The 22,103-nt window shown below is 39.9% G+C and overlaps 1 protein-coding gene across 6 annotated transcripts in view; it reads right to left on the bottom strand.

Annotated features, from left to right (window-relative positions):
- CADM1 (cell adhesion molecule 1) overlaps window positions 1–22,103 on the bottom strand; it is a 317,399-nt gene that overhangs the window by 36,546 nt on the left and 258,750 nt on the right. For all 6 annotated transcript variants that reach the window (XM_058545174.1, XM_058545177.1, XM_058545178.1 and 3 more), the window contains exons 4-7: window positions 21,028–21,165; window positions 18,825–18,983; window positions 6,641–6,740; window positions 3,328–3,500 (exon numbers count right to left, since the gene is read on the bottom strand). In XM_058545174.1, coding sequence (XP_058401157.1) covers window positions 3,328–3,500; window positions 6,641–6,740; window positions 18,825–18,983; window positions 21,028–21,165 — 570 coding nt within the window. The remainder of the gene's footprint in view (window positions 1–3,327; window positions 3,501–6,640; window positions 6,741–18,824; window positions 18,984–21,027; window positions 21,166–22,103) is intronic.

The raw sequence follows: 22,103 nt of genomic DNA, 5'->3' as shown, positions 1-22,103 counted from the left end.
TCTGTTTTACTAGAGACCTTGTTAATTTACGCTGGGGATGTAAGCAGTTTAAACTATTGTTTAAAGCGGCCTCACACAGGAGTCCAAAAAGGAATCCATTAAAAACAAAAACCTCATTCTCCTCCAAGACGTAAAAATGAGTACATGTTAATTTCAAACTATCTCTTTAGAAGAAGAGCAGGCAGAATGTCCAGTCTTGCTCCTTGAACACTTCCTTATGGAGGCCACAGGTGGGGAAGTATTTTGTGACCTGGCAGGTCATTTGAATGCACCTGTACCCTGCTGCAGGCACAGGTGGAGATACAGATGAACGAGGGGCACTGGCCCCTGAGCCGGGCACTGAAGACACTCTGCTCCCTCCACTACCCAACTCAACTGTACCCAGAGAGGTGCCTGCTGCCCAGCACGTGGACAGCTAATGTGGTTTTTCCGTTCTGGTTCGATTACAATATTTATCACTGAAAAGGAACATCTGTACCTGGGAGACTTCTCCTGATGTATCAGAATGCTATCTCTCTACCTATCTCTAGAAGTATTGGCAGAAAATGTGTGATGTCCAGAATACAAAGTGGACCTGAAGGTGATTTGAAAATATGACTATGAACAAGAAGTGGACCAGACTAACGAGGGCAGAGACTTCAGAAAAAGGTCACGAGTCCCTTTCATTTTGTGAAACATCAGACACTTTCAATTATTTTCATCACTACTGGGGTAACTGTTGTCCTTCACATCTCGCTCCAGCGACCTGAATGAATCGGATTCCATTAACAGGTGTGACCTCAATGCTTAGATCATTTCTCGCAATAAGAGCAACGTGAGGCCAGTACTTAAGAAAATACCGAGTTGGAGCTAATGAGCTGTGTTTGACACATAGAGGCTAAAAGAACAAAACCAACTGGGGCTCAGGCGCTAACCAGCTACATTCTCCAAGTATAGAAGTTACTTCCAGAGAATTAAACATTTTAAAGGCATGTTAACTCTTAGCTCATACAGTACTCTGAAAGTTACTGTAGTACAATAAATCACTCGTGAAAAGAAAATCTACTCACCATCTTCTCAAAATTGCTAGAATATTTTATTAATGGACTAACAAGACCTCAGGTTAGTATTCCAGCCTGCCATTCCGAGTATTGCTAGTAGCACAGATGAAGGGAGGGAGGGAGTATATTGTAGGTCTACCACATCCCTTGACAAGGATAAGTGCACCATCCTGGGTTGGGCAGGTATGTGTATGTAGATGTGCTTGCCTAAACAGGTGGGTCTCTATGTTTCCTGGCTTTCAAATAATGCTCTCTGGCCCAGCAAGTTAATTCCAAAAGAAAATCTTATATTGAAGGGAACTGTTCTAATGCGAAGTAATGAGAAAAAGAGGAACTACAAAGAAAGACACGAATTTTGCTGCAGACTTTGGACTCAAAGTATCATAGCTCTGAAACATATTTAAGTAACCTTGTGAACTGGGCAACTTATGTGATCTTTCTAAGCTTCATTTTATCGTCTGTAAAATGGGATGACGATCATGCTTACCTCATGGTGTTACTGTGGAGATTAGAGGTGATCATGCATGTCAAACAGCCATCCTAAGGCGTGGAACGACATGAGCACTCAAGAAATGTGAGCCATAAGCTAGTGTCCAAAATTATTCAAACGTAGCTGTCCATCAAATCCACAAAATGTTTCTCATCTTGAGATGTAGGAACAGTAGGTACAATAAATCAAAATTGTTTTTCCAGATAACTTAGTCTTGTGAATCAAGGAAGCCTATAATAGACTGGTGGAAATCTGTCACTGCTTTTTAAAATCTGCACTTAGTAAAAAGAGCAGGATGAAGGTCTGTAAACCGAGTAGTAGTGGTGGAGGGGACTCGCATAAGGCTCAAACCCTGATGTGAAGAGAGGAGAGGGGAGAAGGTAGAGCAAAAGGGAGGGATTTACCTTCCACCCCCTTCCATCTGCAGATTGTGAGGAGTCTGAGGAACAGAGGGGTCTCTGTGTATTGGAGACTGAAAATGGGGCGTGCAGCGCCCCTCGCACCTACATGGAAAAGCCATTCCCTTCACTTTGATCTCCTTAACTACTGGGGAGAACGAAAGCTATTATGTGTAGAGACTACAGACAACATGGGTAGTGTACAAAGAAAACACACCTCAGAAGTCTACAAATAAGGTCATCAGACGTGATCCTTTAATTCTGCACATGCTAAGGGAAAAAAAACGCTCTAGTATAGGCTAAGGATTATATTTTAATGTCCACGTAGATACGGTTGAAGCATGCCTCTATTTCATCAAAAAGACTGCTACTCCTATTTTCTTCATAAGGAAAGTGGCCAGGTTCTAAGACATTATGGTGTAAATATTCCATGTGTATATTTATGTGTCTATATTCACACACATTTACACTTGGATTATTTATACTACTAATATGAAGAAAGAAATGCACACATATATTCATATATTTATAAGTCATTGAAATTTTCATGCCTATGGTTTACTCATTCTGTGTCATGTCAGTTCGTAGCTATTTTTCCTGGTATAAAACTAAGAGACTTCAATTGGACAGAAGAGACTCAGTTTGTCATCCTAAGACTAAACAGGCAGTGCACTCCTCAACTAAATAGAGAATATTCACCATACACAAAATTGACAAGAAGATGAAAATGGGAAATAAGTTTAAAGTGGCTGGTACATAGTAGATGCTCAGTAAATATTTGTTGATTAAAGAATGAAATTCATGATAACATGCTTTAATAATCCTGTAAAAAGATATTAAGAAAACAGACAAATAAAAAAAAAAAGCATTTGTGTCTAAAGCAGTAGCTATAGGTGGTTAATGTAACTACCAAGGACCTTATATTTTTTTTAGCATTTACTGGCTTGCAACATCTTCTGGCATGTAATGGCTTCATGCTGAAAACAGGATAGTTCTGCTCATGAAAGCAGGAGAAAGGCTAGCCCAGGCATCATAGGAAAGCACCAATGGGAATAAACTTTTTGAGCTGAAAAGCCATTAATTGGTGAGGCCGAATTTTGCAGTCATTATTTCTAACGTAATCTCCATAGCTTGTGCCTGAGGACACAGCTTTCCTACTCAGCATGACCAGAGACTGTGATCGTGGAGGGAAATCTCCACGATTAGAGACAGAGAAGAAAAGTCACTGCTCTCCTGGTAGAGACACTGGAGTCCACCTCCGGCCAGGCTTCTTTAAGTTCTTGAAGGAAACAAACTGGGTTTTGGTTTTCAACTTAACGAAAAAGCTTTGGGAGTGCATCACAAGTAGCAGCTACATGTAAATGAGTCTAATGGCAGAGTGTTTTATCTTCTCACGTACCGTATACATACAGCATATAATCCGAATGAGCTTTCCCCACTATGTTTGAAGCTTCACAGCGGTATGTACCATTATCTGTTTTGTTTAGGTTATTGATGAACAGGTTGGGCCCGGACAGCACGGCGTGTTGAGGCATTTCGTCATCCACTCTCACCCAAGTCACCATCACAGGCCTGCAGAGGAAAGGGGAGAAAAACAGGTTGCATTATTATTTCCCACTAAGATGTCCGCATCCAACTTCTCACCCATGCATTAAATGAAACACACCTAGGGTGACACAATTAATGAGGATCTACTGGAGATGTCTTAAGTTCACAGAATTACAACTGTGAAGTCTCCAAAAATCTGTTTGGAATATACTTTTTTTTAAACATTATCAGGTGTTGGAAAAACTTTCAACAGACCACAAGCAGCAGTCTCATTATTTCCAATTCATCTTCAACAAATCAGCAAATAAACCAGTGCGCCCTATTTTTATGTCCTGCTGTGTGGTTTCACACCAATTCCAACAGGACAGAGCTCACCCATTGTTAATCATCTCATTAATTAGGGGGAAAAATCAAATTCCTGGCTAGTGATACATGCATTAATATGATGGTTACTAACACACTCAGACACTTGCTTAGAAGCCACTTGTGATATTTAAATGGATTTCGAGTTTCACAAAAAGGAATGGACTGTTACATCTGAATAGCACTTTCTTTCAGCCTCTGCTGTTTGAAAAACCATGTCTTCTCCTTTTGGAAAGATGCAATCCCTTCCTCTCCCCTTCATTCCTACCCATAATCTGCCCTCCTCCAACCCAAGATGCCATGGCACCTCCTAATGCCCCGGTCCATCTTATCTATGTGTTCCTTGACAAAATGCCTTCCTTCACTGGCTCTCCAAGGCCCACACACAGCTACCCCTTCCCCCACGTGTGTACCTGCGGGCCCTGCAGCTTGAGGGGGAGACTCCCAGGTTAATCACTGCGGAGGCATCTCCGCATGGACTCCTTATCCCCTATGGCACTTGCTCATCATAGACAAGTTTGTTTTAGTGATTCAAGGTTCACAGTTGTATCCATCAGGAAACAGCAAACTTCACAAGACGCTCCAGAGCCAAAATTGCACACACACAAAGTATCTTTCAAACTCACTGAATTTAAAACTTCAAGGCATCTCCCTCAACCTCCTAGGAAATCGAGGCCACATCTAGGATAGTGCCTGAAAACTTTCATTTTAAAGGAAGGGCAACATAGAGTGGAGCGCAGAAGTAAACTCCTTTCAGCTCCTAAGGCTACGTCTAGGAGCAGCGACATGACAAAAGACCCACGCTTAGCGACGAAAGGATACTCAAGTCAGGCCCGTCAAGTAGCATTCCCATTTTCAAATGGGATGTGAAGTTACAATTTTTCTTTAATTACACATGGGTTTGTCATCACGACCCAGTAAATTATTTAAAAATTAGTACTGCATATGTGCTCCTTGCAGGCAATGGCAAATGGGTCTGCCTGGCAATCAGACCCAATGTCCTGCTGCTTGACAGCTGAAACAATCAGTGGGGGTAAGTGCGGAGAATATTCACAACGTTTAATGGCAAGTTAAATTACCATTTTTATTGTATGCAATTTCTTGAGAAAATAAATAGGTAATATGCTAGAAGGGATAGCAGCCGAGTAATGCGCGCTCGCTCATACAACCATACACCCGTTCCTATTTGAGAGGAACAAACACACACCCTCTCTGGCAGAAACGTCCTGAAGGAAACATGTAATTTACTGTCCCCGTGGCACATTCAATTGAACATGGTACCTTCTTCAGGGGTAAAAATACAGAAACAAAATATAGGTTAGCAAGCCAGATACTGTAAATGTGGTTAATGTGGCTGAATACAGGTATTGCAAGTGGTAAGGGGCCTGTGAGAATTTTGTTTTCTCCATTGGATTGTTTTGGAGGTAAGGAAAGCTGCTAACTAGAGCAGAGTTCAAACAGTTTATAAAAACAAAGATCTGAATCTTGTGCAGTGTTCAAAAGAGAAAAAGATTGCTCTGTCTAAGCTTGAAGCATTTAAAACCAAATAACTTTGAAATGCCAGAGGAAAAGAGAAACAGAACCAAGACCACCTCCTCCTTCCTAAAGGTCATCTCCAAACGGCTAGTGCAAAGAAAGCTAGTGCAAAGAAAGCAAACTCTAGTCCACGGAGAAGCAGCACAAAAGAGAGAGGGTTGAAGTGGGAAGAGAGAGCAGGCAGCAGCCAGGCTCCCTTTGGTTCTCTGGCCTCTTATCATAAATCATTCCTTGGCGGAATGGGGAGAATTTTCCAAAGGTTTGGGGAATCTTTGTTAAGAGGCTCTCAGTTCCTGATAAGACAACTGTGATAATGACGCTGGACAACTGTGATAATGACGCTGGTTAGCAAAACTCTGAGAGAAAAAAAAAATCATAGCACAGGGACAGCAGAGGGAGCTCAATGCTGTCTTTTGTTGGGGACCACTAAAACTTGGAGTGCTCTTAATCCCAACATGGACCTGCTGTTCCAGGTTATCATTCCATGGATTGGTTTTTTCCTTAAAAAACAGTTAAAAACAATCTTCACCCTACTAGAAAGATGAAAGATTCCCCTCTTTCCCAAACTAAACTGAATACTGTCTAAAGGAGTGCCACCACATGGCTTTTTTGCTGAATTAGTGATATGTAATTCCTTTAATTTGCTTTAGATCATTTAACAGGGCAAGTGAAGTAGCTTCTTCATACTTTTCAATAAAATAAGAATGTTAGTTGGTTCTTTTCTCTCATGCAATGGCTTATATATATTCCTGAATCATTCCTTACTAACACAAATATTGCTAGGAGTCGAGTATGACATTTTTCTTTGAGGGAAGAAGCAAAACTAAAGGTAGGGAAACTTCATTTGCCTGCAGCTGGCTCTAAACACAGCAGCTTAATTTAAGTCCGAAAACCATCTTCCAGCAGCTTAGATGTTAACACAGAAGGCAGCAGATATATCATTAGATTGTGGGCACACTAAAAATTTATTAGGATTATTTTTTGTGTGTGAGAGAAAATAATTCTGACAATCATGTTGATGATAATAAAACAGAATTAGCTGAGATTTCAATCTTGGCTGGCATTTCATTTTTCTTCCAATCCTGACCATTAAGAACCAAAGATATTTATTCCCCCTTTCACTGAATAATCTTTTATTTTTTGAAAAATCTTCCATCCTTTACAGCAGGAGACAGGTGACAGGCCAATGAGTTGTGAATGCACATTTCTGTGTTGTGACATTTACTGCTCGTGACCCTCTGCCAACCTCGGCCTTCAGAACTTACTGGGGCTTCCCGATGGCTTCACACGTTAACTCAAGCGCGTCCCCTTCCCGGGTTAGGCCTTGTAGAGGATAAGTCATCTGAATATGCACTTGAGGCTTATCTGTGTGACAACAACACAAAGTAGAATGTTTAGCAAATGATATCATCAGGCAAAATCAGACTTGCATGCTGCCACAAACCCGTATTACCAGCAGTCACTGTATTCCCATCCTCATGCCTTCAGTAACATCCTTCTAATTAGTTAGTAATCCTGGCATTTGCTCAAATTAAATTGACTAATAACTCTAAGGAGTGAACCGCAAATAGATAAGAGATTCATAAGCCAACTGCACCACATCAAACATTTCCTGTGAAATACATTTTGTTACATTGAAGTTTATCTCCAAACTCACTCAAGCTAAAGGAAACTCATTTGCCTTCATGCTGAGGTGAAGCCACAGATATTTGTGGTGCTCAAAATTGATACATTTTATCATATATCATATATTACTATATGACAATATGTTGTGACACTGCATTTTAATAAGTTTGCCTCTTCTGTGCTCTTGTTTTCAAATGGGAAAGGAAAAACTTGTGAATTCCACTCAAATGGCTTTAAGAATAAAGAAGTGGGAGGTTTTGGTGGCTCCTACTGGAACTCTTGAATGTCTCAATGTAAACACATAAGAAGGAAGGAAGCTAACAGTTACCGAGAACCTAATATCATAGGAACCATCATTGGTGGTGGAATAAGGCCAGTTTTAGGGATGAGGACAGTGGTACCCAGAGAATGAAGTAGCTCATCCAAGGTCACAGAGATAAGCTAACAAGAGATATCCCCATGAAATGTATGTTGGAAGGGATTTCTGTTCAAAACCACATTTCCCAATGGCAATCCATAATTAAAACCAAGTATAGATTCCAAATGCAGTGAAGTACTTAGGTAAGTGATGTAGGTCTTCTTATCTCCACTAGCTACTTAAAAACCGTGTCTGTGAGTTTGTGGGGGTATGGGTATGAGAGATAAATGCTGGGAGATGCAGGGAATAGGGAGGGATGTGGAAGGGGTTGAAATGAGCTTAGATACATACACAAATACATCTACAAATAAACCTGAATGGAATTGGGAAGTTTTTTTCCTGTGCTGAACTAACAAGATATTAATCCCTAAATCAGTTTTCTCATTTAATTCTATGGCTCTGTAACTGCATATTTTTGGAAATGTATCCAAGAGTAATAAATGTGAGAGGGCAAGACATCAGTTGGCTGAAAGGTCAAAACAATTTCCATAACTTTACTTTCTCAATCACACCACCTAAACAAACCGTGGTTAGCTCACTAACATTCATCCTGTGGAATAAGGGAGAAAAGAGAAATATGGCAGAGCTCAACCAATCTCAGCCTGTCCACAGCTAAATACGCTGCACAAAGGAGTCCTCTCTGGGGATGGCTGCTTTCCAGAGATGCATTTAGATAGTCTCGTTCCCATCACAGGTCTTTCTCTTATGTCTCTGAAAACCACGTGGCATTCAAAATCTTTAAGAGGGCCTTCCTGTACACCAGCGTGCACTGCACACCGTGAAGTGGTCACGCTTTCTGAGAAGCTAAGTCACTTGCCAGAAAACATAAGTCAACAGGCCCGAAAGCTCCAGCTGACCTTGAAAATAACACGGTTCTATTCTTGGACTTGTTGGCAAAGGGGACGTTTAAGAGCAAAATGGCATAGGGGTTTCCAGACACTGAAAACTCGGTTGGGAAGGTAGTTACTAAGCAAAGGCAGAAATACGCATAAAGGGTAAACAGGATGACCATGAATGAGCACTGGCTGCTGGGCGGAAGCAAGAACTCCTGGCACCCTCCTGTGAGACCTACAGACTGTATCGTAGGCTAAACACAACTACTGGGTGACATACGTGGGTCTATTATTTTTGGTGGTATAACACACACAATGGCCACACACAGAGCTAGCTGGTGGAGTTTATTAAAAAAACCACAAGATACAGAAAAATTAATGGGAGAAGCTTATGCCACTGAAAACACAGACAACAAAAGACCTGCTCCCTCACAGTTCATACCCAGAAAATGCAACACCCGGGTTAGGGGACTTCTGTCATTCTCACCCATGAACCATTCTTGGTGAGGCTAAGTTTAAAGCCCAAAATTTGGGCTAAAATGTAACATTTGCTTATAGGTCAATTTCCGATCCACAGAAGGGCTACATTTTCCATGTACTGCTGACTTCTGCCTGTTAATTAAGGAGAAGTAGAATGCTTGCTGGCTTATGTGGAAATTTTATTGTTTTTTCCTTTGTGTAATTTACAAGCAAACAGAGAGGGTACATTTTTCAGCACGGTGCACTAAGGGTTTTACATGCTCTAAAGAAAGTGTTGAAAATTTATGCACCCTGCCTTTTCAGTACCACTGAGTTTGTTTCAGTTAAATGCTTTTTTATGTTCCTAATGGCTGTTTACCAGTTGTCAATTACTCACATAAATTAGGAAGAACAAGCTGAGGACTTGCCATACCTGGAACTTAACATTAAAAAAAAAAAAATCATATACTAAGCCATAGAAGATATACCTCCAATTTTGATAACTGATTTTCCCAATTTATTCTTTAGGTTTCTAGAGAAACATCTACCATATACTTATGGGTACAGCTGCCACAGTTAGCTGAAAAGGTAAACATTCATCTTGCTTGTATTATACAGAAGAATGTCCTCCTCTGTTGACACATGCAGTATTTATAGGCATATTATCTGACCGTGGGCAGCTGAGCTATCGTCACGCCCAGCCTAGGAGTCAGATAGAGGGTCTATGTGCCAAGATCCATCCCCGGGTGAAGGAAACTTAAAAACCAATCCTGTTTCCCTTCTTCTGCCCTGAAGAAGTATTCTCAACAGGTGGACTAGAAACCCTGGGATTCCACTGGCACTTCTAGAACTTAGGGAGGTTAAATTTTCCCAGCAAGATCTTGACTGCAATATGAGGATGTCAAAATACTGAACAATCCAGATGGCTGATGGAATAGCCCAGAGCTCATCATTTATATTTTAATTATGTTCATAAATCAAATGTTATAACCCACCAAATCTTTTCTGAAACAGAACCAGACTCCAAGATTTATTTTTAAGTAATGAGATAAGGCCCAGTACACTTGCTGGGTGATCATTTTACGCCTTGGTTGGTGCTGTAAGGCACAAGGCTAAAAGCCAGATGACACTTTCTACCCAAGTGCAATAACTGTCCAGAAATGTATCGCTCAGAATGGCTTAATGTCATTATAAAATGGAACTGCTATATAAAAAATAAGAAAAATAGTTAGGTCTGTGCACTTATGGAACATTACAGTTATAGAGATGGCATCACCAGCAGCCAATCAATTAGGTCGAGGGATCTGAGGTTTTCATAATACACTGTCATTTTTTTAAAACCTCCTAAAAGACATTTAGCGAGACTGCTATAGCAGACAAAATTCGTTCACTAGTCAAAGTTGCACAGAGGGTTAAAGATCAGCAGGCTCCAGGTCACACTACAGTAGCAACCAATTAAAAAAATAATATTAGAAAGACATTCTGATTTGATGAGACTTTCTTTAAATGGGCTTTGCTCTCTCTATAAAGGGAAAAACATACATAAAAGGAAACTCTTAAAGAGGTTAGAATGGCTTGCTGGCAGATTACAATTGATTTCATGCCAGTATGACCTTGCACCACATTGTATGATCTTTTCAGAAGATGAAACTCAAGACTCTGTAACCTGTATTCCACTTTCCTATGTAAATGAAAAGGCAGAGTCTCCTTCTCTCTAGATCACAACGCTAACACACCAGGTCTTTAAAATTTTTTATTTAAAAAAAGATATTTCGCAGTTTCCTTTTGCTTGAGGTGTCATCCTTCCCACGTACAGAGAGGAGTAGAGCAGAGGCCAGTGGGAAGGTGTCTGTGATATCCTGGCAGGAGACCTATGATCCCAGGAGCTCCTGACCTTTCTCTCTCTTCCTAAGAATTTCTAAATCAGAAATGTGGGCATCAAATGTTCTTTGACATGTTGACTGCAACCAGCCCCAAGGGCTTGAATGCAGATCTGCTCCTGCAGCTGCATTTGGGACACAGGCTCTTCACATTCCTTTCTTAGATGTCATCCAATCTTCTGAAACACCATGTAGAGTGGGACTGGATGCCTGTGGACCAAGTGCTCATCATTTCAGGGCCTACCAGGGAGAACCTAAGGGCAGCGTGGGCCCAGATGTGTCAGAATGGTGGGGAGAGGGCTGAGGTCAGTGCCTGTGCATTCAGCTGGGGAAGCATTGAGTCTTTGACAATCATGGAGGACTACTGCAGTGGGAAGAGTGTGACAATGCAAAGATTAACCTCAGATTTATGAGTTATTAGGGGCTGTTTGAGCACAAAGCAAGAATCAGCCCCTACACTATGGCTGCCTAAATGGTTGGGAGAGGATGGCTTTGCGCTAAAGGAGGGCAATGTCTAGTAACACCAGGTTATTGGGACTGGTTAGAGAACAGAGTCACACCAAACTCTCAGAAAAGTTAAAGAGAACATCTTGCAAAACGTTTGCTTTCTATTGTCATAATACATTCATGAATAATTTCCACTGCCATTTATTTTGTTTGTTTGCAAGGTGAAGGACCTCTTGCTGTTACATCTGTTGTATGAATTGGAGCACTTCGACTGTACTTCTTGAGGAGGGCTGAGCTATTATGAGTGGGATGAGTCAAACCTGGTGGGACTGATGTGGGACCAAAGAGCATGTGCCACATCACCAAAGTAGAATCCAATTTCTTCTTGTTGAAAGTAGTTTTGTGGATATTATATTACTGTTTACCCAACAGAATCAAATTTTATTCCATGATGTTGTAGCAGAACGTTATGTTTCCAGTGCTTTTTAAATGAGGTGCACACTCATTCACATAGCACTCTTCCATATCTTTGAGAAAACATCAAAATTTGAAAGCGAACACTGGGCAAGAAAATCCTCACAGCAAGATTTGCTGCACAAGAATGTTAGCTCTGTAAGAAGAAAAGTTTTTGATGTTTTTGTATCCCTGGTGCCTAGAATAGTGCCAGTGTCTGGCACACAGTAGCTATTCAATACATATTTAACAAATGAATGAATGAATGAGAAAGCAGAGAAATATTAGGACTGGACCTCTACTCCTAGCTCTGCTACTGATTAAAAAAAAATCAGATCATGAATACATCTTAGCCCTGTTATAAGATAAACTAGGCACATTAAGATTTTCAAGAGTTTATTTGAGAGTACATCAATTCGAATAGGCAGTACCAAACTGAAAACACTCCACCGACTAGAGCTAGGGGAAAGGTTTCTATAGAGAAGACTCGAAAGCAAAGCAAGGAAATTGTTTGATTGGCTGTTGCTTAAGCAGCTGCCTTATTTGGGAAAGGCTAGTTGGCTGTTTGTGATGGGTTGTGCTTCAGTTTCATTTTCTTGGCGTGCACTGACTCTGGTTTAGGTTTTGGTTTGCTTATGTAGGCTACCAAGGCTTTAGAGTTACCCCAGTCTAATGCCCTCCTTGTTTAATCACATTAACAGCCCTCATGACAAAACATAATTGTATTTTTCTTTCGGAAGGTCAATCCAGCTCCCAAAATTTGAGGTTCAGCCTAGGTGTTCTGATTTACATGCTTCCACTTCTCTACACATTTATTTAGCATTTCTGGTGTATCTCAAAGGTGATATCTTAAGGGAAATCATAAAGGATGTTGTTTGACCATTCTTTTTAGATTTTTAGATGCCAGCTTCACAACCATTTAACCTTCCACGGAATCAAAATTTGACCTTGAGTTAAAAACCATTACGAGTGCACATTAGAAGACTCGTTTCACTATGTAAGTATTCAATGTCCACAGCCACAGAGACACATCTTTACTAAATACATTAGGTCAGACAGTGAGATGTGGGAAGAGGGTCCTTATTAAGAGGTCTCTTTCTACAGGGCATGCCTTCAGAAGGCAGGGATGAAGGCAAAGCCTTTCTTCCCTTAAGGGTCATGTTCTTCAAGTCTTGCTCACAATGTATTTGGCGCAACATTTACTCTGTTTTTTGAATATTGGTTACTCAGCCTCCTGTCCCCTTTGGCACTGCAGAATACTTCACTAACAATCTATAGACTTAATAATATCAGGAACTTGGACCCACCACTACTCTGTGTTAACAGAGAATGATAGGCGAAAACATTAGTTTGAATCAGGAGGTCTCCATGCCTTGATTATTTCTCATGAGGAATAACAAATACTGAAATAACTTCCCTGAAACTCAATTCATTGCTTTAAAAAAATAAAAGAAAGAAAGACTGGGAGGAAGAACATATTCTGTTAAAAAAAGAAACTGGAGATCAGAGAGAAACAGACCATATCTGAAAACACCAGCTATTATGCTTTGAAGAATACAACCTGGGAACACAATTGATGGGGGAGAGATGTGATGTAGGAGCTGCTCTTGGAAACTATGTCTTATCCTCCACTCCAAACAGGAAGGATTTTACAATTTCCAGGTTTTTCTCCCTCCTTCACCACAGGGCACTATCGATACTGGAGAAACATTTATTTTGGCACAGATAAAGAACAGGTTTTGATCATCTCCTCAATGCCCAATTTCCCCCAAATTGAGGGAATGAAAGAAAAAAAAAATCTAGCCTTTTTTGGACCTTGGATAAACAGGAATATGGATTTACAAAATACCCGGCTACATCGAGTCAATAAAACTCATTTTGAAAATGATGCCCACGTGCACAATTAGCTGTCAGACGATAATCAGAGCAGGGAGGGCATTCAAATATCCATTTCTAGAGTCTCTGTTTTCATTCTCTCTTTCAGAACTCATCTCTTAATTTTTTTTTTTTTTTTACAAATATGCACACACATAAAACCCTCAAAAGATGAGGATTTTTGCAAAGCATTTTAAAGAACAATGCTATGATGGGGGAAAGCAAAAGACACACAGCAGTAATTCAAGAGCTTCAGATTCACCGCAGTCCATAGTAAGGCTTTACCCTTTTGCAGAGCAATCTGAATTCCATACTGAGGGTCACAGCTTTTCTTTGAATTCCCAGCTTATGTCGCTATGTGTTGCCACCTTGATGCTATTTAGACAGTTTTCTTTTAACGCTCAGACAGTGAACTGTTCTCGTTTACACAGGCTTTCATTTGACAAGAGTTGGTTCCCTTAGATCTGAAGCTTCACTAACTGTGCTGCAATTGTATCACATTCTGCTATAATCAACCATGTTGTAAATTTGAGCACCGTTATGTACACAGACATTTGAAAGAAAAAAATGCACAGAAAGAATTTAAGGTCATAGAGCTCAGAACATTAAAAAGCAAAATTGTTCTCTGTCCAACATCTAAGAAAAGAGAGGTCTGAATTCCAGCTTGTGAGCATAATTATTTTCTGTTTTAAACATTTAACTGCGTGCTGCTGCTGTATCCTTGCTGAGTCTCAGAATGAAAGCTAGAAAACTGAGAGCCCTACTGTATGTTCTTCATTCGCAGCAACGTTCCTATGAGAAAAACTTATTAATGAGCTTGCAAACGAGCACCCAACAGGGAAATGTCACAAACAAGAGCGGCTAATGCCCCAGAAAATCAAATAACTGAACACTTGGCTGATCGTGGTGCCTTTCACATTTATAATAAAAAAAAGGCGGGGGGGGGGACTTTAATTCACTAACTCTGAAGGGGTCAACACCTTGCTGAACAAAACAACTCATTTATTTATGTTCAGAAATCTCCAGATGATAAATTACATTGATGTTAATCACTTCAATGCATACTACACAATTAATATCTGTACTCACCAAAAACTTAAGGATTATTAAAAGTATGACAGCATACACATCTGGCTGATTTTTCACATAATTGGGCACAACCATTTCTCCTGGTACCACAAATAAGGTCCTAACAAACAAACACTGCAAAATTCTGTGTTCAATTAATTAGGACTTAAATCCACAAGACAGAAGCAATTCCAGTCGAGGCTCAAGCCTTGTCTTCTATGCAATATGGTAGCACTCCATTTCAAGGGGAGAAGCGTAACCTTTCCTTCATTTTATCCCTCCTCCTTGTTCCTGTCATATTAACATATTTAATGGCACACAACATAGGTTTTCATTATTTCATTTCCTTTTTAAAAAATATATTTTTTAAAGGATCTAATTTATACAGAATTCAAATCCATTATCTGTCATTTAACCCTGTTCATATCCTGATTAATATCCACTCATCTTGGATGAACTAGAGAGGTTTCCATAAACCTTCATGTAGCAAAAGGGGCCAGGGTTGAACCAAGTGAGTATACTCAATACCAATCTGATCAGGTTAGCTTGGTCCCTGGGGTAGTCTTATTCACCCAGAGCAGAGGAATTCTTAATCTGAGGTCCACAGATGTGCTTAGTATTGCCTGGTGATAAGATAATGTTTATCATTGATATTATAAAAAATCTCTTTAGGTGGCAAAGGAAAGGACATTAAAAAAATAATAATTATATATTCCTGGTGATGTTTATTATAATATATAGCAAATAAAACTCAAAATTTTATAGATATTTTTATATAGGTCTTGGGTAGGTTAAAGCAATAAAGTGACAAAGAAAAATTCTAAATGAGATAAGGTCACAGGTAACCTATGGATATGGTAAAACTTGTGAAAGTGGTCCTCAAATGAATGAAGTTAGGAAGACTCTTTAGGGTAAATGGACTCCTTAAATTGTAAGCAAAATGCGGTGAATATGTGGTTTTGTTAATCCTTTCCAGGTCTACAGCTATCCAAGGATTTTTAAAGGGGTCAGTGATCCCCAAAAGATTAAGAACTGCTGACTCTAAGCGTCTGGGCCAATTAAAAAATAATGGTATAATGTTACACTTCACAGGGTATCCAAAATAATTCAACATCCATGCAGATGGGCTACTGAATCTCATGCATTCAAGTGTCTCTTCCTTTCTCGTGGCCATCGAGACACGGTACTGCTTATCTGCAGAGAGAGGTTTCCTATGGGAGGAATGGAGTTGAACCATCAACACCACTGGCTAAGCACTGATAAAGCTTCAGCGCCCAATGACTGAGTGCCTTAGGCTCTGAGGCACAAGGCTTTTTGTTATTGCATAGCTGCTAATGCTCAAGGAGAGTAAAGCTGGTAGGAAATGATGTAGAGAATTCCAATCGTCTTTGAAGAAGCTACCAAGGAATTCCTGGCTGACTCTGCAAAGTTCTCAGCAGTGCTCTAGGAATGGAGGGTAGTGAACCATCAGGTGCTCTAGGAATGCAGGGTAGTGAACCATCAGGTGACTTTCTCAAGCACAGAGATCTTATTTAAGATGCCAAACCAGACTCTGAATTTCCGTTTGGAATAATATAAGACTTGTAATTCTTAACCTTCTCTTATACAAAAAGACTTTTTACCTCATATGCATTCCAAAAAAACGGAGTATCAAGGATAAAATGTCTGTGTGGCTTATGTTGCAAAAAGAACAGAGAGTCTCCCATCCAAAGGTGCCATGCTAGAGTTAAAAATGATCAATAGGTGCTTCTTCATTTTTGGAAGGCATTAGAGTCACTTTCCTGCAGTTAAGGGCCAGCAGTATTTTGTAAGATTGAAGTAAAATGGATTCAGATATGGAGTTTTATTCCTTTTCTTACAAGGACAAATCTCACCTGAATCTACAGAAGATGGAAGACAAGGCTTATAAAGATCATTATTAGCAAGTCTTCCAAGGGGTAGGAGGAGTTGTGCTTAAAATATTTTGCACTTGGGAGTGAGTGTAATTTTGTAGGTGGGTGGGGCTATATTCTACTTAGAAGATACTAAAAGAGTTTAAGGGTGGGAACTGGGTGAATATCTACTCAGGTCTCACAAAGAAGCTAATGTATTATTAAAGCTAATGGGCCCCTACATGGAAAGTTAATGGATATTAAGTTTGCTTAAATGAATTACATATTAACAAAGTCACAAGAAATCTACTATCTGCCAATTTAGATAATATCTGATCATTTCTGTTTTCCCATTATAGGGACATTATACCACAATAGTTTTAGTGATATGAAAATTATAAGCATGATGCCCATAATGAAGCTACATAATGAAGGAGACGAAATGAATTAACAAGAAAAACCTGCATTATGTAATGTTAAATTGAGCCAAGCTCACAGAGTAAGAAAATGTTGGAATGGGATGGTTTCTTTGAAGCAACTTTTTACACTTGATTTTAGCCAAAAAGCTGAGAACTGACTAGAAGCAATTTTTTATAACTTTCCCTACCCTGTTTTGCTCAGGCAACGTAAACATGTGATAAAGATTGTCATGGGTTGAATGGTGGCCCGCAAAAGATATACCCACTTCCTAACCCCTGGAACCTGTGAATGTGGCCTTATTTGGAAAACAGGTCTTAGCAGACATAATTAAGTCAACCATCTTGAGATGTGACCATTCTGGATTACCTGGGTGTGCACTAAATTCAATGACAAGTGTCTTTATAAGAAACACACAGAGAAGAGGAGCAGGCCATGTCAAGACAGAGGCAGAGATTGGAACGATGCGGCCACAAGCCAAGGAATATCTGGAGCCACCAGAAGCCAGAAAAGGCAAGATAGGATCCTCTCCTAGAGCCTTTGGAGGGAACGCGGCCCTGCCCACACCTCGATTTTAGACTTCAGTCCTCCAGAACTGTGAGAGAATAAATTTCTCTTGTTTTGAGCCACCAAGCTCGTGGCAATTTGTTACAGCAACCCTAGGAAATTAATAGAAGAATTCAAACAGAGTAATGCTTTTCCTTCATCAGACACCCAATCATTGCCTTTCCAACCAAACTCCTGTAACATTTTCACTATGCTTACTCAAATATCACCTGGAATTTTTCAGAGGCTAAGTTACAGAAGCCTTTTGATAAAAAGCGACACGCTGGCTACTTGGCCACAAGGATGATTTTGTGCAGAAAACATATTTTTACGCGAGTAGAAGACACCATCTTTAGTCCACAGGGCACGGTGAGGAGACAACCTCACTCACCACAATCTAGCTTTTATTGATGAAGCCATCAAGATTGTGGCACTGATCCCAAAGAGTTCCACTTTTAAATTCATTGCTATAATTTAAGCTAAAAATGGAAGAGAATGTGTAATTTAAAACAAAATGCTGATACAGAATGGGAATAAAATCTCTTCTATAAAAAAATTTAGTACTTATGATGGGGTTAATAAAGGGGGAATTACCCTAGATTTTGAAATTGGCATAGAAATGATTATAGTCAATATTCACACAATTAAATTAACAAAGTCATGCTGGAGCAGATTGGAATCATTTTAAAGTTTTACATTTGGATTAAATGCTGTATTTTCAAAATCCTCATTGGCATTCTGTAATATGGCAGTGTTTCAGTAAAATAATCCTTTGATTATTTTTCTACCAAGACAACAAGATAAAAATTCTATCGATACCATATAAAAACATATGTTTTCAATAAATGGCTTCTGAAGTGTTTTTAAGCAACTGCTACTCTATGCTCTCAGAATAGAATACTCGGCTCCTACTGCTATGGTTTGAATGTTTGTGCCTCAGTCCCCATTTTTATGTTAAAATCCTAATGTCTGGTGCCGGGGGTTGGCCCTGTGGCATAGTGGTTAAGCTCTGTGCACTCTGCTTCGGTGGCCTGGGTTCACGGGTTCAGATCCCGGGCATGGACCTACTATTCATCAGCCATGCTGCTGAGGCAGCGACCCCCATACAAAATAGGGGAAGATGGGCACAGATGTTAGCTCACAGCTAATCTTCCTCAAGCAGAAAAAGAGGAAAGTTGGCAATGGATGTTAGCTCAGGGCGAATCTTCCTTAGCAAAACAAAACAAAACAAAACAAACAAACAAACAAAAAAACCTAAATGCCCACTGTGATGGTATTAGGAGGCAGGGCCTTTGGTAGTTGCGTAGTCATGGGGGTGGAGCCCTCACGAATGGGATTAGTGCCTTATAAAAGAGGCTTCAGGGAGATCTCTTCCACCAGGTGAGGACACAGCAAGAAGGCATCAGCTATGAACCAGGAAGACGGCCCTCACCAAAACCTTGATCTTGGACTTCTCAGCCTCCAGAACTGTGAGAAATAAATTTCTGTTGTTTATAAGCTACTCAGTCTGTGGCAGTTTCTTATAACAGCCCAAATGGACTAAGACAGGTACTCACACTGCACTTCTAGATACCGCTGGGTCTGCAAGTTTCCAGTGACAGCAGGGTGCTCCACCTGACAGATCACTGGGACCCCATCGTCTTCCTTGTGCACCTTCAGCATCAGCTGACTGGTCACAGTGTACATGTCTGACCACTCTTCCACCTCTGATTTGCCTAGGGGGACATAAAATATACCAAGGAACCAGAACTGAGTGAATTTCTATCACTTTGTTTTTATATCCTCTGCCCCAACATTGCTATTTTAACAAAGATGATGGAAGTCACCTGGGATAAGGGTAATCTGAGGGTAGATAATTGATAAAATAATGATTTTCTATTTTGCAACCTTGCAGGATAGTATTTTATATTTCAATCCCATAAAATATAGACTATTTTTATTTAAATATATTACATGTTTCTTCTATCTTAAAACCTCCCACAAAAAGACAGCTGAAAGTTGAACCATTTTGACATCTGACTGTTCAGGGCATTTGGGAGGAGAAAAAGAAAAATGCTTTTCACCCCTACAACCTTCTGAACTTGAAACATCTTCTAGGCTGTCATGCGGTTTAAAAATTCCAGGACATGATCCAAATCCCCAAGTAATTCAATCAGTAGTAAAGACATAAACAACTCCCGTTGCCTACCCCCATCAGCAATAACTAAGAGGAAAAGTAACTAAACGGATGTACATAATTGAAATTGTAATCGAAATGTTTAAACTCTGAGACTTTTGGAAGACCACAGAAAATGCAGTGGCAGTGGGTAGAGCAAAGTAAGATACAGGCTCCAGGCCAGACGGAGACACAGCCAAGAACACCCAGAAAAGGAGGGAGGAGGCTTCCGGCCGGGGTGAATAGGCCAAGGCGGCCCCTTTCCTGGACTCAGCACTCCTTGGGACATGGCACACCATTAACTTTCTTTTAAAGTTTTGTACTTATCGGTACACATTTAATGGCTCAGTTCACTTAGAACAGCAGAGGGGAAATGAGAAACTCCTTCCTTCCAAAACCATACCTAGGAAATGGGAGATTAAAAACAGAACAAGCTTTCTGAAACTTAAGCTGTTATATATAGATTTATCTGTTTCTAGATATAGATTTTTATATCCCCTTTCTAAAAGGACTTATTCTTTTCTTCCTGGCACCCTTTATTTATTTAACAAGCACATACAGAGCACTTACCTCAGCCCAGATACTAGCTACATGCTTTACAAATAATCACTCATTTCAGCTTCATAAGAATCACGTAAAGTATGTAATATTAATATCCCCATTTTAGAGGAAAATTGAGGCACATTGCTAGCATTTCTGTCAAATGACCAGAGGAGTTCAGCCCCTGAGTCCTTAGTCCTGGGTACTGTTTGCAAGGCAACCTCGAAAAGGAAAGAATCGGGACGCGGACACGCACAAGGAACTTAGGGTAACTGACAAAAACGGGTCAAATAGGGGACAGGCTGTATCCTTTAGTCAATGCAATGGCTAAAGTGGCAGATATTTGAGGATCTAGGAATCAAACATAAGATGGCCTAGACTAAGGGAGAGGCGATGGGAGCAGGGCTAAAAGAGTCGCCTTTGCGGCAATCACAAAATTGGAAACTTTGCAAAAGAGCAGGCTGGCAAAATGGGCAACTGAATCACAGGTTTCACAAGAAAGGTGGTGCCTGCAAATTCACAATTAAGATAAAATCCTGTCCCTTTAGCACAACCACCCTTGCAGGAAAGCACACAGTCAACACAGCTGATAGTGCAATAGATGTTAGAGTGACTTGGAATTCACCATGGCAAAGACTGTTAGACTTTTTAAAAAATGTATAAGATGAGAATTTGGAGTTCTGATCCACCCAGGGTCATGGGGCAAAAGCAATGAGAACAGAGGGTACAACAAAGACAGCCTGCGTTCAGAGGACGCCTCTAACAGTGGTTTTTCCTGGTCTAAAGAGTTCTAGTTTCAGGTCTAGTTCTTTCTGAGCATCTGAGTAAAAATCCAGCAACAGAGATCACCGGGAACCCTCAAACCACAGAATGGGGATATGAATTAGAGCCAATAAAATGCGGTTATGCTTTGGCCTCTGATGCATTTAGTAAATGATTATAAACCACATCTAAATGGATATTTTTGTTTCAGGGGCATGTTTTGCATTTGTCCTTATTTCCACAAAGGTACACTCCTGTGGGAATCAAAGGCTGACTACAGTACAGGGCAGTGTGCACCTTACCTTTCAGCTCCTTGTTCCCTTTGAACCATCTGATAGTCGTGGCTGGTTTGCTGGCCATGGCCGTGCAGTTGACTTCAATCTCCTCGCCTTCCACCGCAGTGTCTTTCTGGATATCGATCATCAGATTACGTGGTGGGACTACAAATTAAACATGTGTGCTTTTTAAACACAGAATCTATTTCTGGACATATTCTTCTATTCATTAGAAACTAGCACCATTGCTATCAAAAAAGGAGACAAGGGATACTCCTGATGGGAATTTAAAACAAACTGCCACCAAAGGGAAAAAAGAAGAAATACAAAGTCATAATCAAATAAAATGAATTATGAAAAATCACTTAATTTAGAATTTCTTTCCCAAAGGTATCTTAGAAAATGACCGGTCCCCCACTCCTAAGTTATCAGTGACCAAATTATAACAATATAGATATTAGATTAGTTATCAGTCAGTCATTAGAAAATTGACCAGAAAGTAGATATAAATGTAAGAAGGGTACACACTATTGAGATTATCATCCTTACCTGCAAGTTTCTGAAAGGAATATTTCTCCTTGAACACAACCCTTGGATTTCAATCTTCATATGAAAGATTCCAAAGTGAACCAGCAAAGATCAAAAACTTGGAGTCCCTTAAAAGAATCACTCACCATAAACATACACAGAAAAATGGTGCCTCAGAACCAGTTCCATTAAAATTATTCATAGAGATCCAGAATACAATCATGACCTCTGATGGATAGCGTAGCAATAAAATCCTTTGGATATTAAGACGCAGTAATATAGGAAATGCCAGTTAATTTTCAGTAATTTTCCATATTATGAAATTCAATGATCCAGATTTTAGAAATTAAATGTGAAAAAGACTGTTAAGTGCTTGCAAGTAGATTTATACATGAGAATTACAACCACCCTTCTCTAAGCATATTAAACATACATGTAATAAAATGGTCAGAATAAAACGTTTTGGGGCTAAAATGCTGAGCCAAATCAAGAGTCTGTAGGAGGATGGTGATGATGAAGAAAGCACTAACGTTATCTTTTATGAAACTGAGTTGACAGTGAAAACTTCACATAAG

The sequence above is a fragment of the Diceros bicornis genome, chromosome 7, assembly GCF_020826845.1.
Source record: "Diceros bicornis minor isolate mBicDic1 chromosome 7, mDicBic1.mat.cur, whole genome shotgun sequence".
Classification (NCBI taxonomy): Eukaryota; Metazoa; Chordata; class Mammalia; order Perissodactyla; family Rhinocerotidae; genus Diceros; species Diceros bicornis.
This window is presented reverse-complemented; position numbering and strand designations above follow the sequence as displayed.